Genomic DNA, 19,993 nt, shown 5'->3' on the forward strand with positions numbered 1-19,993 from the left:
CTCCATCAGCTGGAGGTAGTTCTCGTACTGCACTTTCTTTATCATTTAAAGGTGCAGGACGAGTATTAACTAAAGGGGTTGTTGCTATAAGATTTTCCTTATGAACATCAAGTCCCACTACTCTCCACTGTCGTTCAAAGGTATCAAGTTGATCCAATAAGCTCGACCTCTTATTATTATTAGCAGAGTATTGTGTTTTTTTATGAACTAAAGCACCATTCTCTTCTTTCGGCCAAGAGAAGATGCGATTCTGTTTAAAATCATTCATATCTCTCTGTAATTTGTTCTTTTTCCTCTGTTGTAGCTTCATATCTAAAGCATGAACGCGAGACAAAAAGTTTTGATAAAGTTCCAACGAATCATTAAAACAAGGCATACTTGTGATTTTACACTCCAACATCTCTATTTCTTCTATAAGGTTATTTTCTACTGGTTCAAAGAAAGTGTTCATTAACTTCATATAGTCTGCACTTAATTTAAGATTTAACTGCTGCCATTGCATCAACAACTCATTATAGGTATTGCCATAAGAGGGCATCTTTAGTATTCTTAGACCTCTTGGCACAATACCTAACTCCAGGTATGCCTGAAAACTCAGTCTCTGCCACTGAAGTTGTTTATATGTTTGTACTTTCTTCTCCAGAACCAGAAGCTGCTCCTTAAATTCCTTTACCTCATTATTCATTATCGACTGCTCAGGAACTGTATCAAAAATTACTTTCAATAGAGGGTTTTCTTGAAGCCTCAATAATTTCTTAATTGAGTCATTTGATCCTTGTCTTACAGCTTCCATAATATAGCTGCAAAAAATCACTGGAACAATCCCAGATAAAACTTTCCCAACTTCCAAACTGAATATCACATCCAACATGGGCTGAAGCTCTCCTTAACGAACAGGTGCAGACAGTATACACCACAATAACTCAAACTGAAGCAACAATGGTGCTACTGCCAATTGCAATCGACACACAACGATACCACACCAAAGAAAATTTATTACATAAAGCTTTCGGGTCTACACCCTTCATCAGTATAAAGCAATAGCAGTACTGCAACATTTAAATAGGAGAAATCATACAGTCACATGCCTCAGCCCATCCCACAACTTAATAATCAGCTAAATCTTAAAAAGACACACAACAAATAAAAACATATTAAAAACGCTGTCTGCCTATAACATTATGAAAATAGAACTTAATTAATACATAAATTTATAAAAAATGCATCATAATTTACTAATACATAATAATATACTATCATACTAAAAATACCATACAATTAGAAATATTACACATATCTATTATATACAATATTTTAAGTTGTGGGATGGGCTGAGGCATGTGACTGTATGATTTCTCCTATTTAAATGTTGCAGTACTGCTATTGCTTTATACTAATGAAGGGTGTAGACCCGAAAGCTTTATGTAATAAATTTTCTTTGGTGTGGTATTGTTGTGTGTCGATTGCAATTGGCAGTAGCACCATTGTTGCTTCAGGTAATAAAGAATTAGCAGCCACTTTAGGTGTTAGACCCAAATTCACCTATAAAAAGGTAGTTAATTTGAAGTCCATGTTAGAAGCTGGTAGTACCAAACGTTATGATACAAGCAGAATAGTTAGTACCAAGAGAGGTACATTTGCCTGCCAAAATTGCAAACAATGTAGGTTTATTAGTAATAGTTCATGTACATTTGTCAAATCTTTAAATTACACTATCTGGCCTAAAGGTTATTTTAATTGTAACACAGATTATGTGGTTTATTTTGCTCGGTGTGTGTCTTGTGATCATTTTTATATAGGTAAAACCAAAAGAATTTTGAAACGAAGGATTTATGAACACAATTTGGCCATAAAAAACAAAGATAAGTTAAACTCTTTGGCAAAACATGCAGTAATTTGTAAACAATTTAAGAAATTTGAATTTTCAGTGTTAGAAAAGATTAATAAAATTGAGTATGGTGGTGATCTAAACAACATCTTAGAATGTAAAGAAACATTATGGCAGCTAGTTTTGGCTGCAGACATGTTGCCAGGACTCAAAGAGTCGATCAATTTAAAATGTTTTTTACTGAATGGATAAATTAGCCGTATATATTATAAGTGTACTTTTTAGTGCACATCTATATCATTCCTTATTTTAAGTATGAATTTATTGTCAACAATTGACAAGTATTTACAAAAACATATATTATTTTTTACGTATTAACAAGTTTTATATTTATATATTTTCACTAGATTAGTTAGTTATTGAATTTATTAGAGATTCACATTACTATCATACAGTATTTTACTACTAATTTTAAGTGGTTCTAAAAATATTTGTGTAATTGTTTAATTGTTGATGTCATTTCCTGTATTGTCAAATATTTAAGGGAGCTTGGATAATAGTTTATGTATGTTTTCTGAAGAAGTTCACGCATTAAATTCAGTGGATGAAAGCGCTAAAACATTGTGTTCTCATTTTCTGTTACTTTGGATTTATCACCGGATTTGCTTGGAATTGCATTTTTGTTTCATAGTTGTTCAACATTTTTCATTTGTATTGTTTTTATGAGTGTTATACACCGTGAGTGTATTCTTAAACTTTATTGTTCTTCGAAAAATGGCTACTGAATTGTCTGTGTAGCTGTTGAGCTGTTGGTTTATGTTAGAGGTGAAAGAGGCTGGTTTTCCAACTGAATATTCAGGTGAGGTCATCTTGAGGAATTTTCTTATGTGATCTAAGAATGGTGGCAGGTTAGCCACGGAGATAACCATAAAGACCAATGCTCTGTGTGCTTGTGTGTGTGTGTGGGGGGGGTAGGTACTCAAAGGCTTAGAGCAAAAGATGTCTGATTTGTGGTTATATTTGACCATCGGTCTAGTGATGCAGGATGGGGTACACGCCAGCTATAAGTTGATAAGGAACACATAAAGAGTGCTTGGACCCAACACTGGGTACTATAATAATTAGCTCCATGACATTTGCATTAATCATGACAAATAAATATTTAGCATACTTATTTTGTGGTGTAAGTATGCCAAACAATCACTGGGTAGTTAAAGTCTAACAAGACAGTATTTGGATTGACAGTGATTCCTTTTGGTGCAATAAGGTAGTTATCTATGGTACCTGTTTTGTTGAGTGTGATTTGGACCTCTAGAAGTTCTACATTAAGATTATAGGTAATTTGTCATGAAGTGAAGGGGTTTCTGAAAAAAAATAGGTACTTCCTCACACTGACTCTTAGGTCAGAAACCACAGTAAGTACTGAACACTCATATACAAGGAATGCTTTCACTGCAATGTAACAAAGTTTCGGTAACTGCACAAATATGTTTGTGTTCATGTTGAAGGAGTGCTTCATGTTGTGGTATATTTCTGTAAAGTATCCTGGCATTGGTTAGTGCCACTTTGGTGTTACCAGGCTCTTCATTTGTTATACTGGAATATCTAGTAAGTGAACATTCTGTACTTGCTATGTTGGAATGTGCAAGAACTGGACCCTGCCTAAAAACAGCACTATGGGGCAGCACATTTTGGTGTGAGTGGTGTAGGCCATCATTGCCAAAGCAGAATGCCTTATTGACCATTTCATCTTAGGCTGAGGATATACACACCTTTTAGGATATGGAATTAAATTGGAGCACCCAACAAAAAAACATTGTTAAGCAACATACAGCACCTACTGCTGGTAATACTATGTGCATTAGTGTGTATATGTGGGTGTGTGTGTGTGTGCGTGCGTGTGTGTGTGCTTGTGTGCGTGTGTGTGCGTGTGTGTGTGTGTGTGTGTGTGTGTGTGTGGGGGTGGTTGGAAGATATTTTTGCCAACTACAACTGTGATATGTTGTCTTTGCTTTGTAGTTTATGACCACAGGCAACAACATAATGCAGACAGAGAATGGGACACTGACTTTACAGTGTAGCTATGACACTTTTATTTGCACTTCAGGATCATCAAAAGCAATATATAGCATGGTCTTTCTAAATTTCAGTATGCAGTGTCCCTCCTGTCTACATTAATATTTGTTGCTCATAACACTGTCAGCCATATGTTTTGCACAGACATAATGCCTAGTTGTGTATTACTCTGTGTGATAAACAATAATGCGGCTTTAGTTTATTTCTTAACATTTGTTTAGTGGTAAAGTCTGACTGGGTAATAAATAGCTATTTTCATCAGAGTCCCAAGGAGAAAAACTCACAGAGAGCTAAATATCATTAAATAAAATACTAGTACAAATATAATTAAAAAAAAAACATTTATCCATACAGTTTGATAGTGGAATACATAAGATATAATAAAGCACGAGGAGATACCAGTTGATGTAAAAATAAAAATAAATACAAAATGATAACTATGATAATCAGTATATACAAAAGTACTAGAAGTGTTGTTAACTATGCTAGGAAACAAAAATAAAAAATACAAGTCTACCCTAAGAGTGGGGGAGAGGACAGGTGTTGAAAAGTATGGATAGACTGTATGATGAAAGGTTAGGTTAGTAAGAATGCAAAGTATTTGTTAATATAGATCATACAGGTAAGGTGCTTGGGCATAGCCATTAGTTAGTGAGACATTCTTTGAAAGAGGGCATAAACACATGGAGGCTAGATATATCAGATGGAGAGAGGCAACAGATTTTTTAAGAACAGCAGTTGTGACATTTTGTTTGGACTTTATGATCACAGTAAGCAACAAAAAAACATTTTAAAATGTTTGTTGAAAAACAAAATGGATTTGTCTATTTGAAAAGCCAATTGTGTCTGTGCTGTGCTGCATACAAGTGATACAATAAAAATGATATTATTTTTGTGTTGGGCACAACGAATACAGAGTAGAGGAAATAAATGTTATTAAGTGAAGCTATGACATTTTGTTTTGCACCACTTCATGATTATGGAAAAACAAGATACAACATTAAAATGACCACAGCAAGCAGCATTTGGCATAGTACTGACTAGAACAGAGGATGAGATAAACAGGCTAGTAAGGAAGAAATTATAAGTGACTTTTGTTTCAGGTTCACTCTGCAAGACTTGCCTCCTCATTAATACAAGCACTAAAACATTTTTATTATCAGCAGGAATATAATTTTCAAGATTTATTCATTTGCATAGCAACTTATTTTTTACTTTGTTGAGTTACATGTGGTGTTGCTTTGATGAGATTGAAGCAAGGTGTTGTATGCATACAAGCCAACACAAAAATACAACATTACCAGCTGAAAAAAAAACATTGCTTCTTTAATAGCTAGCCTTTCAGAGCAATAAGGGGCAGAGGTGCTTTGAAATATGCCAATAATTAGCCACTGACCACTGTATAAGACCTGACAATATACATTGCAAAATAGTACAGAATCATGAAGGACAGCTTAATCAGAGGTAACCAGTCTCTTTAGAAGAAACATATTACCTTATGTTAATCTCGCGAACAATGGATTTTAGAGCAGAAGATATTATGTCAGTCTGCCTCTGTGTCATTGTTTGCTTTGATTCCCACAGTGTAAATGACACCAAAGGAATTTTTTGAAAGGTCTACTGTCATCCAAATACTCCTGCAGAGATTCTGGAGACTGCAAGTAATATATGGCTTGCAACTAGGACAACTAACTGCTTGACAACTGATTCAGTGAATGTGAATTTGTCACAACAAATTCACCTTGTAAAAGGCCAATCAATAATGAAAAAAAAGATGAAGATGAATGAGACTGAAGGAGGTTTTCATGAGAAACACTTAATTCCTATATAAACAGCATTTTTATACTTCAGCAGCCATAAGTCCACATTCTGTAGTCAGTCACTGTACTACATTTTGGCTCAGTTGCTGCACTGTGTGTGTCTGCTTGTATTGTAATCATACTCAAGTATATGTGATATTAAAGTGTGACATAATGTTCAGGACGACTTTTCTTTGTTATAAACACTAACTTGTGTTTCTTATGTTACCCTTTTGTACTTCTCTAATATTGTGTTACTAGCTTAGTATTTGTGCCATGGGAGCAAGAAATTCATGTCCCTTTTAAGTATTAAGTTATGATTCTCCATTCTCTGAATTTGTTTTTATACTATAGGGTCACAGTATGGCTAGAGTCTATTTTAGAACTCTGTCTGGACAAAGCAGGGGAAAATAGCCCCAAATGGCATGCTCACCTAAACATGGGGTACACAACACAGCCATAGCCACACACCCACACAGACACACACAGACACACACACACACACACACACACACACATGCCTCTGGACTGAGGGAGGAAAGTGGAGCATGTAGCAAAATTCTGGCAATACTAATGCTGGCAGCGAAAGCACTAGTATCTGGACTCACAAGAAAAAATAACACAGGAAGTTTCTGTAGAGTCTCATAGAAAGTGTTCTGACCAAGAACAGAACTTGAAAATGAAGTGCGGTAAGGCAGCAACACAATTCAATGTACCACTGTGCTGCTCCTAGTTGTGACCTTTTAAAAATATAGGCTGACTAGCTGACTTATTTTTTTTCTGCTGAATCTATCATTTCAACAGGAATGCTGTCATCTAATCAAAATATTTGTGCTGCATGACAAAAGAAATGGAAAAAAATGAAATTTGTCACCAATCCTGCAACAGCCCTGGCACCCATAAAATGCAGAGCAATTAATTGTGCCAGTATTGTAGAGAAACAAAGCTCTGACTATGCCCCAGGTGATCCAAGGTTGCTTAGTCACTTGGGTGCTTGACAACATGTCAGGGAAAGATGGATTTGTCTGCCCAGGGGTTGGGGTCGGGGTGATGGAGTCAAGCAAGTGTTGCACTGTCACTCCTAGATGCAAGACTCTGTTGGAGGACAGGGATGGTGTCAACCAGGGGAGGGGTGCACAGTGCAGGGATAGGTGTGGGCATGATTACCAACACCACTGACAGTAGTCCATGATGGCCATGCATCCAAGGACATGCACAGGTGGTAGTGTGCATGGTGGTATAGGTGCCCACATCACATCACCAACCAAGAGAAGTGGTTATGGCCATTCATACATGATGCTCTCATAGCTGGGATGACACAGGGAACTGAAAGTTTGACTGCTGAGTCCTACACTAAGGCACTGTACGAGCACATCCACTCATGCATGAATCGTGCCATCCCAAATAGAACTAAGATGCTCTCCACCAAAAAAAGGAAGCCAATCTGGTGGTCCCCTGCCATAAACAAACTTTACAACAAAAGGAAGAAACTGCTGCAGAAAAGAGGAATATCCCAGGATGCAAAAAACTCCCTTACCAGCTTCAGTAAGAAGCTGAGATCCCTCATAAAATCCTCCAAAGCTACCCCCTAAATGGCCCATCTCAATACCGGACGATTGCCAAATTCCTGTAATAACGGCCACACAGGTAAAAAAATGCCCTCTCCAAAGCTAAGAATATAGCATCCATGGGACCAGATGACATCCCAGGCTGTGTACTACATGAACTACAAAATGAACTGGCACCTCACCTAAGTGTCTTGTTTAATCATACCCTCACCTCAGGCTTTGTGCCTGAGTGGAGCACAGCTACAGTTATCCCACTCCACAAGGGGGGATCCACCTTGGATCCCAGTAACTACCGCCCCATCAGTCTGACAAGCCTGGTCTGCAAGGCCATGGAATGTATTATCATGGAACTTATAAACAAAGACATTGGCAACCTTCAGACACTAGACCCCACCCAGTTTGGGTTCGTGAAGGGCCGATCTTGTCTCCTGAACCTGCTTGACTTCTTTGAATCAGTCTCCAGATCCGTAGACTAGGGTAAGGCAGTCCACACAGCCTATCTGGACCTTGCCAAGGCCTTTGACACCATCCCCCACTCTGAAATCATAGATAAACTTAGTAAGCTGGGCATTAATCCCTACATCACTCGATGGGTTGCCAACTGGCTTACTGACAGAACCCACACTGTAAAAGTAGCTGACTCCAAATCCAGCTCCAGACAAGTGACAAGTGGAGTACCTCAGGGTTCAGTCCTGGGACCTCTCTTGTTTGGCATCTACTTCTCTGAAGTACAGGCCAACACTAAGGGACTCTGGCTAATAAAGTTTGCAGATGACTGCAAACTGGGAGCCATTACTGAATCCCAAAATCATGTGGATACTCTACAAAAGGTCCTTACAGAAACAGATAATTGGTGCCAGAGCCATGGGCTCAAGCTCAGTGCCAAGAAATGTATAGTTATCCCCTTTGGGAAAAAACATATACCTGTGAATTACCACATAGGTGGCAGTACACTAAACACCGAAAGTGTGATAAGAGACTTAGGGACACGGGTGGAAAGTGGTCACACCTTCAATAACCACATCGCCACAACAGTTAGGAAATTCTTCTATGTGGCACACCTCATCACTAAGGGCTTTTCATCCAGAAAAAAGGAGGTCATTGTCCCACTGTACTCATCCCTCATTAGACCCCTTATAGAATACAATGCCCCATTTGATATGTACCTCTCAAGACATCTGCAACAACTGGAAAGGCCGCAGAAATACCTCACTAAAAGAATCACAGGCCTAAAGCAGATGCCCTATGCTGACTGCCTTAAAAAACTCCAGCTATACTCTGTCGCATATCATCTACTCCGAGGCGATCTCTGCTTAACATACAAGGCCATGTCAAACCCAGAACTGTTGGACATGCTACACTTAAAGAAATCCCAATACCTCAGAGCCACATGCTCCAGGGATCTAAACCTTGTCATCACAATAAACAAAACATGCTGGAGGGATAGGTTCCTGACCCAGAGACTTCCCAGACTCTGGAATAGACTGCCCATACATGTCAAGCAGAGTGCCTCTTTGGCCCTCTTCAAAAGGAACCTTGATGATTGGATGGGAGAAAGGAAATTCACCCCAGGGATCCTGTCAGTCACCCTGCTAGACAGGCGTCCAGGGAAGTAAATAGTGTGGAAAGAAATAGCCAGGGAATTGTTATGGCTAGGCTTGTATAGGCCCTAGGGCCGATAGCCTAGTACCAACCTATGAACCAGAGTACAAACTCCCTGAAGGTTGCCTGGGTGACAGTCTATCCAGTTAGATCTCACTCTAGGGAATGAATTGGCTTAAGTGTAATGGAAGGAGGTTTAATGGTTGAGGGTCAAGAGAGGGAGAGGAAAAAAAACATGGAGAAACATACACTGCAAATACTGACTTCTCTACAAAATGCACATATGATCATAGAATATAAAGTGGCAGTACACATTTGTTATACAAATGATACACAGATATAGTGTTATGATGTTATGTTACTTGAGAGTTCATTATTGCAGTGTTGCAGTGTTTCTGTGAGAAGAAATGGACTATTCATATTATTGTTTCAAGGGTTTATATGACAGACAGTGGTCAGACTGATGCTTGTGCTATATGTTAGTGTAGTAGCAGGTTATGGAACATTGATAAACAATTGTAAATGCCTTATTTGGCCATTGGTAATGAGTGGTAACTATCACATGAAATGACACACTAGGGTTAATTCCTGAAGGGTTTCTTTGGGGTATAAGCCTAGTGTACACCTTGTGGTAACCATTTATTATTTAGGGGCAGTTCTACCACAGGGCTGTACCATGAAGTGGTGCCTCACCATAGTGGACTGTCTTCAAGGCCTACTGCAAAAGTTAATTAAGCATGCTGCGGGTATGGCCTATGCTAATTAGCCATATGCTTTCTCCCCAGAAATGTCTGCAGTAAGGCATTTTATGCAAGCAAGCTTACCTTGCCTGCCTGTATTAATGAACATGGTCAAAATATCATGGTCACCCATTGCTTCCGTAAAAGCTCATGTTCATTTATTGCTTCCAAAGAGTGAGATCTCATTAGAGGTACATGCCAGGAAATTTACTGGACAAGTAGTGGTGGGGGAAGAGTGCATATTTATACATGCATGGCTGCATGTGTAAATGTATTCAAATGAACGAGTGGCCTCAGGTATGTGTGTATGTGTGTGTGTCAGTCTGAGTGCATGTGTGTCCATAAGTGCAATTGAATCAGGGAGTTGTGTCTGTGTATATGTGTGCAGGGGGGGGTTGCTGTTACACCTGAACACTGCCCTAGACTAATGAACAAATCCTCCAATACTGAGGTGGGAGAACACTACATATCAATGATAACTCTTTATACCATGCCTTAAGGGCATGTTAAAAGATAAAAGAACAATGTTTTGCAGCACAAAAAATGTGGGGATGGAGGAACACACAAAAAAGCTAAAAGGCAGAAGATGCAAACTCTGCACCCTTAACAAAGAAGGCACGTGCCTTAACCTTCTATCCTAACTGAGTTAGTGTAAGAGGGTATTTTTCCATTAAAAATAAGTATAAAACTCTAATGTCTAGTGTTATTCACTGACTGCAATGGTCTGTTAGTGAGTATGGACAAGGCACATAGAAGAGTCAACAGAAGGATCATTCTGTAAAATCAGGGACAGTTGAGAGGAAAGCAGGCAACAGAAGGATCATACTGTAAAATCAGGGACAGTTGAGAGGAATGCAGGCAACAGAAGGATCATTCTGATTACAGGTGAGAGGAATGCAGGTCTGCTCACTTGAGACAAAGCTGGGAGGAACACTAAATGGTACCAGGGTGAATGTTAAACCATTACTTGGACTCACTGAACAAGTTAATAGAGAAGCAGGTCTAACATCATGATGCACTTCATGAACAATAAGAAGAATGAAACTACTGTTTGGAATTATTGACCGACTGTATGGATCTATGATTTGCAAGGGCAGGGACAAAAATAAGAAAACTTTCTGTATACAAAGGGACAGGAAAGAGATATGTTGATATATGTCTGAGTGTGTGTGCATATGTGTTTGAATGTGTGTATGTGGGGGGTGCCTATACCAATGAAATATATGGACCGCCAGTTGTAACAACCTTAGGAAAGTGCTGATTTGCATTTGTGGTAGCTACAGGGATTCAGAGACATGCAAATCATCCAATAATTAGGTCTTTCCTCATTGCCACCAGCATGTCTCTGAATCCCATTTTCCCATATCATGGAAACAGTCCCTTTTGGCCTGCAGCTTTCACCACTACTGGTGGGGTTCTTTCTGATTCCTTGGTGTTGTGTTGTACATATGTATTATACATGCTGACCCCTGGTATATACAGATACACATATGTCTTTAAGTGGTACCACTTGTTGTCACTTGCAGAGGAAAGGGCTCAGGAGGAGCAACAGGTGAGTGAACAAGTGGTAGTCATGGTGTAGGGAGAGGTTCAGTTGAAAATACTGTTTTTTGTACATGAAGGAGAGTGTTGAGTGTTGTAATCAAGACTGACATCTCAGAGTAGCAGCAGGCAGTTTTCTTCTTTGATCTGCTAACAAGGCCTTACTGCAAATTGAGGCTTACTTTGTGCACTCCCCTTCACTAGCTCACTGATGTATGCTAACCCTAAACCTGCAGCTCCACTAACTCCAAACCTTACACCTTACCTTACAGAAACCCTTTCTGTAAAACTACCATTATACAATGCATCCAGGCACACACCACATGCAGCATTACAAATGCTGAATGTTAAAGCTATCCCCTTACCTAGACCTTACTCAAACTGTAACCTGCAAACATTCACACACATACACCAACCCCTTAATGTTGAAACTCCCTAAACCCAAATTTACCTTGCTCACACGCATATAATCTTCCTTCTTTTGGCATCTTCAACAATCGTCAATGAACATTCTCAATGCAGTTTCCAAGCTGTTCACTTTGTGATGATCTGCAGATTCAACAGAGTGAACAATACTGATAGAGAGAAAGAGAGAGAGATCTTTCTTACACACACACACACACACACACACACACACACACACACACACACACACACACACACACACACACACACAAGAAAAAAAAACATGTTTACAAGAAGAGTTACAGTTGAAATGCATAGTTAACAGTAATACACACAGCAGTACAGGACTGTTTATCTTCTGTATCTGATCCACACTGCAGAATTTCAAAGCCATGTATTTTTCTTACTGGCGGTTAGGTTCTTTGTTCCCTCCCAAATTCGAAGGAGGTAAAGCACACCAGAAAGATGAAACAGGACTTCATTACATGATTGCATAGTCTATTCAATATATGCTTTCCCAGCTAACGTTGCATGAAGTAACATGACTACAGCTAATGCAAACGTAGTGATTAGGAAATAAAATAACAGTAGTGCAAAACAGGACAGAATTACTAACCAGTTCCTAATGCCCACATGCGTCAAGACATAATCCATCTCAGAGACATTAAATACTTACATTTAACACTGGTGAACAAACTCTTTGGAGATGAAGAGTCGACAACAGCTAAAATAAAGAACAAAAGAACATTTTTGTAAAGCATGGTAATTCTGATTTTCCACATTGAACTCAGTAAAAAAGTCTTAATTTTCAATATGACTAAACTGTTATTCTCATGACTGCAGTTTTGTACATCAGAACAAATGATTCTCAAGCAAAATTTTTGATATTATTGATATGGAAATTCAAACAACTTGCATTTTTCTCCCTCTCTTTCTCTGCCTCTCTCTCTATATACTTGATGCTGTACATGTGCAAGTCATGTATGTTGTTTTTCTGCTCTGTAGGTTACTGTATGCCCACATCTTGGCTGGAAAAGGTATCAGTTCTGAAAAGTTAACCTCCCTGAATAACACATTTGCATAAATATTTCATGCTTGAAACATGTTCTAACATTCATTTATGATGTGGACTGCTTTTCCTTTTTTCCCCACTCGCTGTAAATGAAAGGCATGTCAATAATATGATGTCATAAAAGCCTGGTTTCTCACTGCACATGTATTTCTAGACATCCAATACCAGTGGCGGCTGGTGACTTCAAATCACAGGGGGGCTGCAGGAGACGCTGAATGGGCGGGGTCAAAGGGAAGGGGTGTGGTCAACCATAAAGGGGAGGAGCTATGCACAAAACCACAAAAAAACTAACTTTAATTAAATACGCTGCCCTGGGTGGCAAACCATCATTATGAAAGTCCAATCAAGACAAAAATAAGTGTAGAAGAATAAAAATATTTCAATGCATTGGCTGCATGACAGCTTACTTAATATCTAGATGGAAACAAAAGGTTGTGAGGCATGAAAAAATAAATTACTTTTTAAATACATTACTGGAATGCCAGTCAAAATCAAGTATAAGAAAACCAGAAGCACTCAACTCAAACTACTTCTCCTTGCACTGCAGTTCTAATTATAATATATTCAGCTTTATTAAAGTACCAAGCAACATGCTGAAAGTAGAAATCTATGTGATGCCCCCACTTGTAAAAATGTTTCTTATCCAAAAAGACCTGCTGCCTGACAACGCTTCATGGGGAAAACATGATAAAAGTAAAAATGAAAAGCAAACAAGAAACAAGCTCAAGATACATTGCTTAAAGGATTACTGTACAGGTTATGGACCACACATGATTGGCATTCTGTTTAGTTTACGGGTAAAGCCTGTAGAGATGACTGGAAGTCTCCAACAAGTGTAATGAGCTTTTTAAAATAATGGAATCCTGTCCTTTAATACCCAAGGCTTATACATTATCTAGTCAAGTATTCTCTGCATGGCAACAACAGAAAGGCTTTCAATGTTGGCAATTCTTTAACAGTATGCTTATTAAAGCTTACTTGCATCTTACGATGTCAGACAAGCTTACCTTATGGTCATTAAAGCATTGCTACTTAAACACAGAGCAACAGGCACTTTGAGTAATAAGCATAAATCAACAGTACAAAATATGACAGAAACCAGACCATTCTGCAAAATCAAGGACAGATGAAAAGCCACTGTAGTACTTATGCAGTGTGTCCTCCCCATCCAAGGTAGATACAACTACTCCTTGCCTTGCTTGGACACATCCAGAGTCACTACATGGGGAGTGGGGTGCAACAAGCATGTCACAATTTGAAATCTCTCTGGCTGACTGTGATGGCCCTGACACATTTGTCATACCTCTCAACTTCAAGAGCAAGAAATCTGGACAAAGCCATACACAGAAGTGGGACAAAGGCACAACAAGAAGGACAATTTTTAAATATTGCTCTAATAAACTTAGAAAGATAATAGAATAGGTCTTGCATTAGTATGAATTTTCTGAAGGGTATAAAATCTGAAACTCAAATGTCTGTCATTTTCTAACTTCAGTCTTTAGTGATTTGTCACTAATTTGCCAAAAACACAATTTTATGAAAATGGACCAAAAATGTGATGCAAAAATATAAAATAGACACACAATACAGCTTCTACCTGTCAAAGAAGGACACTTTAATATTAGTACTGCTACCTTGAGCAGCTGACAAAATAAAAGAATCTACATGCATTTCAAGTAATCTATAACTTTGATTATTACAGTTATTTCTTAATTGTAAACCCTCCATGTTTTCTTCCAAAATTGCTATTTTATGGAGGGATTATTAGGGGAAGAGCAACATTTTGAGCCAAAAATTGGGGACAGTTGAGAGGTTGGCTATGCCTAATTCTATAAAGCAATTTATTTGCATGTACCTCTCAACCTGTTAATGCAGTAAATCTGAACAAGGCCAAATATATTGGGGCACATATAAACAGTACTAAAATTGCTCTTGTATAAATTGAGACAGTTGATAGAACGGCTCTTACTTTAACATGCATTTTATGAAGGTTATGAAGTCTGAAACTTATTATTTAGTGACTTCTGGCAAATCATTTAGGAATTAAAACTACAAATTTTATGAACAACAAACCAAAAATAAGAAGCAAAAATCTATTCATTCTTTGAAAATCTGGACAGTTGGGAGGTATAGTTCAGCTGGGCCTGTCTGAGTTTGCTGCCCTTCCCCTGACAAAATAATGGTTGAACTGGAGCCTCTGCAGCCATTCCAATTGACCATTACTTGGCTATTTCACTCCATTTACCATAAACACTAATGTGCATACTGCTTTACTTCAATGATTGGACTTCATTTGAAAGTTTTATTTTGTATTTTACAGCACAAACATTAAGTAATCTGTTAAACAAAGCAATGCAGTCTCACAATGAAAACTTAGCATTAAAACTTCTCTGCCCTTGAAACTCACATTCATTGAAACAGCATTGAAACCCACATTCAAAGAAAATATTTTTTGCCAGTGGCAGATAAAGATTAATTTTGGGCTGTTTTCGAATCATAGGCCCCTTGCATATGAAACATACATGTGCTCTTTGATACACCTTCCTCATTGTACTAAAATTATATTCCTTGTACAATACAGTACACTTGTTAGAGGGTGTTTTAAATTTGTTTTGAACATTTTTCCAGTAAGCAATGAAACAAAACATATGCACCCATAATGGCAAAACTGCCCAGTTGAGAACATTTATCATAAAAAAGTCTACTCAGACTTCCACAGTCCACCATTATTAGTAAATATACACAATTCTACAGTCCACCATTATTAGTAAATATGCACAATTCCACAGTCCACCATTATTAGTAAATATGCACAATTCTACAGTCCACCATTATCAGTAAATATGCACAATTCTACAGTGCACCTTTATCAGTAAATATGCACAATTCTACAGTCCATATTCAGTGAATTCAGTTCTTGCCATAGCTGTCAACCTTAGCACAAAAACCTGGACGAAGCCAATAATGGGGGAATACAGTCCCAAAAATAGGGACAAATTTAAAATATTCATCTTATAAACTTAGAAAATTGCTAGAAAAAAAGGTTGTGCTACTATGTATTCTGAAGAACATGAAGTTTGAAATTCAAATGCCGGTCAATTCTACTGCGGACAGAACAAAAACAATTTTCAGCAGAGACGCAGGGATTAATACTGCAGACACGTCTTTGTAAAATGGCAGGGCATCAGAGCAAATCCACACAAACACAGGCAGGAGATGCAGACTCCAAACAGAAGCCACCCCAACCAAGAATCAAACCAGAAAACCTATAGCTGTGAGGCAACAATACTACCACCGCACCATCAATTATGCGAGGAATTAAACATTCAGAAACCTGAAGTCTGAAATTCAAATGCCTGTCAATTTTACTGCGGACAGAACAAAACCAATTTTCAGCAGGGATTAAAACTGCAGACACGTCTTTGTAAAATGGCAGGGCACCAGAGCAAATCCACACAAACACATGGAGGAGATGCAGACTCCACACAGAAGCCACCCCAACCAAGAATCAAACCAGAAAACCTATAACTTGAGGCAACAATACTACCACTGCACCATCAAATCTGCAAGGAATTAAACATTCAGAAACCTGAAGTCTGAAATTCAAATGCCTGTCAATTTTACTGCGGACAGAACAAAAACAATTTTCAGCAGAGATGCAGGGATTAATACTGCAGACACGCCTTTGCAAAATGGCAGGGCACCAGAGCAAATCCACAGAAATACAGGGAGGAGATGCAGACAGAAGCCACCCCAACCAAGAATCAAACCAGAAACCCTATAGTTGTGAGGTAACAATACTATCACTGCACCATCAATTATACAAGGAATTAAACATTCAGAAACCTGAAGTCTGAAATTCAAATGCCTGTCAATTTTACTGCGGACAGAACAAAACAATTTTCAGCAGAGACGCAGGGATTAAAACTGCAGACACATCTTTGTAAAATGGCAGGGCACCAGAGCAAATCCACACAAACACAGGCAGGAGATGCAGACTCCAAACAGAAGCCACCCCAACCAAGAATCAAACCAGAAAACCTATAGCTGTGAGGCAACAATACTACCACCGCACCATCAATTATGCAATGTCAGTCTGAGTGCATGTGTGTCCATAAGTGCAATTGAATCAGGGAGTTGTGTCTGTGTGTGTGTGTGTGTGTGTGTGCAGGGGGGGGGGGGTTGCTGTTACACCTGAACACTGCCCTAGACTAATGAACAAATCCTCCAATACTGAGGTGGGAGAACACTACATATCAAAGATAACTCTTTATACCATGCCTTAAGGGCATGTTAAAAGATAAAAGAACAATGTTTTGCAGCACAAAAAATGTGGGGATGGAGGAACACACAAAAAAGCTAAAAGGCAGAAGATGCAAACTCTGCACCCTTAACAAAGAAGGCACGTGCCTTAACCTTCTATCCTAACTGAGTTAGTGTAAGAGGGTATTTTTCCATTAAAAATAAGTATAAAACTCTAATGTCTAGTGTTATTCACTGACTGCAATGGTCTGTTAGTGAGTATGGACAAGGCACATAGAAGAGTCAACAGAAGGATCATTCTGTAAAATCAGGGACAGTTGAGAGGAAAGCAGGCAACAGAAGGATCATACTGTAAAATCAGGGACAGTTGAGAGGAATGCAGGCAACAGAAGGATCATTCTGTAAAATCAGGGACAGGTGAGAGGAATGCAGGTCTGCTCACTTGAGACAAAGCTGGGAGGAACACTAAATGGTACCAGGGTGAATGTTAAACCATTACTTGGACTCACTGAAAAAGTTAATAGAGAAGCAGGTCTAACATCATGATGCACTTCATGAACAATAAGAAGAATGAAACTACTGTTTGGAATTATTGACCGACTGTATGGATCTATGATTTGCAAGGGCAGGGACAAAAATAAGAAAACTTTCTGTATACAAAGGGACAGGAAAGAGATATGTTGATATATGTCTGAGTGTGTGTGCATATGTGTTTGAATGTGTGTATGTGGGGGGTGCCTATACCAATGAAATATATGGACCGCCAGTTGTAACAACCTTAGGAATGTGCTGATTTGCATTTGTGGTAGCTACGGAGATTCAGAGACATGCAAATCATCCAATAATTAGGTCTTTCCTCATTGCCACCAGCATGTCTCTGAATCCCATTTTCCCATATCATGGAAACAGTCCCTTTTGGCCTGCAGCTTTCACCACTACTGGTGGGGTTCTTTCTGATTCCTTGGTGTTGTGTTGTACATATGTATTATACATGCTGACCCCTGGTATATACAGATACACATATGTCTTTAAGTGGTACCACTTGTTGTCACTTGCAGAGGAAAGGGCTCAGGAGGAGCAACAGGTGAGTGAACAAGTGGTAGTCATGGTGTAGGGAGAGGTTCAGTTGAAAATACTGTTTTTTGTACATGAAGGAGAGTGTTGAGTGTTGTAATCAAGACTGACATCTCAGAGTAGCAGCAGGCAGTTTTCTTCTTTGATCTGCTAACAAGGCCTTACTGCAAATTGAGGCTTACTTTGTGCACTCCCCTTCACTAGCTCACTGATGTATGCTAACCCTAAACCTGCAGCTCCACTAACTCCAAACCTTACACCTTACCTTACAGAAACCCTTTCTGTAAAACTACCATTATACAATGCATCCAGGCACACACCACATGCAGCATTACAAATGCTGAATGTTAAAGCTATCCCCTTACCTAGACCTTACTCAAACTGTAACCTGCAAACATTCACACATACACCAACCCCTTAATGTTGAAACTCCCTAAACCCAAATTTACCTTGCTCACACGCATATAATCTTCCTTCTTTTGGCATCTTCAACAATCGTCAATGAACATTCTCAATGCAGTTTCCAAGCTGTTCACTTTGTGATGATCTGCAGATTCAACAGAGTGAACAATACTGATAGAGAGAAAGAGAGAGAGATCTTTCTTACACACACACACACACACACACACACACACACACACACACACACACACACACACACACACACACACACACACACACACACACACAAAAGAAAAAAAAACATGTTTACAAGAAGAGTTACAGTTGAAATGCATAGTTAACAGTAATACACACAGCAGTACAGGACTGTTTATCTTCTGTATCTGATCCACACTGCAGAATTTCAAAGCCATGTATTTTTCTTACTGGCAGTTAGGTTCTTTGTTCCCTCCCAAATTCGAAGGAGGTAAAGCACACCAGAAAGATGAAACAGGACTTCATTACATGATTGCATAGTCTATTCAATATATGCTTTCCCAGCTAACGTTGCATGAAGTAACATGACTACAGCTAATGCAAACGTAGTGATTAGGAAATAAAATAACAGTAGTGCAAAGAATTACTAACCAGTTCCTAATGCCCACATGCGTCAAGACATAATCCATCTCAGAGACATTAAATACTTACATTTAACACTGGTGAACAAACTCTTTGGAGATGAAGAGTCGACAACAGCTAAAATAAAGAACAAAAGAACATTTTTGTAAAGCATGGTAATTCTGATTTTCCACATTGAACTCAGTAAAAAAGTCTTAATTTTCAATATGACTAAACTGTTATTCTCATGACTGCAGTTTTGTACATCAGAACAAATGATTCTCAAGCAAAATTTTTGATATTATTGATATGGAAATTCAAACAACTTGCATTTTTCTCCCTCTCTTTCTCTGCCTCTCTCTCTATATACTTGATGCTGTACATGTGCAAGTCATGTATGTTGTTTTTCTGCTCTGTAGGTTACTGTATGCCTACATCTTGGCTGGAAAAGGTATCAGTTCTGAAAAGTTAACCTCCCTGAATAACACATTTGCATAAATATTTCATGCTTGAAACATGTTCTAACATTCATTTATGATGTGGACTGCTTTTCCTTTTTTCCCACTCGCTGTAAATGAAAGGCATGTCAATAATATGATGTCATAAAAGCCTGGTTTCTCACTGCACATGTATTTCTAGACATCCAATACCCCAGCAAACATTGCAGTTACACTGTTCAGAAAATCTAGATTCTGTTAAGTTGGATGCAAGTTCACAAAATGAGCATATACATTACTAAAGTCAGTTTATGTGATCACAGAGAGTGCATTGCTTTATTTTATTTTGTATTCGTTTACCAGGATAAGCTGTCTGGGCAAGACAATGCCCCTTTTCAGACTAAGACCAGGAGATAAGCTCCAGATATAGGTTAACATACTCAGTTACACACCTTTATTTATTTATGTATGTATACGTGTATGTATGTATTTATTTATTGTCATTTGTTAACTGGGTTAGTCCAACTGAGCCAGGGGCCTATTTTCAGCGGAGACCCGAGAAGAAAAGCTCCAAATAAAATTATAGCT

At 38.5% G+C, this 19,993-nt stretch overlaps 2 protein-coding genes across 2 annotated transcripts in view; both read right to left on the reverse strand.

Moving 5' to 3' along the window:
* LOC122792272 (spermatogenesis-associated protein 7-like) overlaps positions 1 to 12,321 on the reverse strand; it is a 1,125,638-nt gene extending 1,113,317 nt beyond the window's left edge. Inside the window, exon 1 of the mRNA XM_044060071.1 lies at positions 12,237 to 12,321. Within this exon, the coding sequence (XP_043916006.1) occupies positions 12,237 to 12,321 (85 nt within the window). The remainder of the gene's footprint in view (positions 1 to 12,236) is intronic.
* A 6,699-nt stretch (positions 12,322 to 19,020) lies between these two features.
* Positions 19,021 to 19,993, reverse strand: part of LOC122792350 (spermatogenesis-associated protein 7-like) — an 81,546-nt gene continuing 80,573 nt past the window's right edge. Inside the window, exon 4 of the mRNA XM_044060172.1 lies at positions 19,021 to 19,106. Within this exon, the coding sequence (XP_043916107.1) occupies positions 19,021 to 19,106 (86 nt within the window). The remainder of the gene's footprint in view (positions 19,107 to 19,993) is intronic.

Source organism: Protopterus annectens, chromosome 1.part0, assembly GCF_019279795.1.
Source record: "Protopterus annectens isolate FY-2018-M chromosome 1.part0, PAN1.0, whole genome shotgun sequence".
Lineage (NCBI taxonomy): Eukaryota > Metazoa > Chordata > Ceratodontiformes > Protopteridae > Protopterus > Protopterus annectens.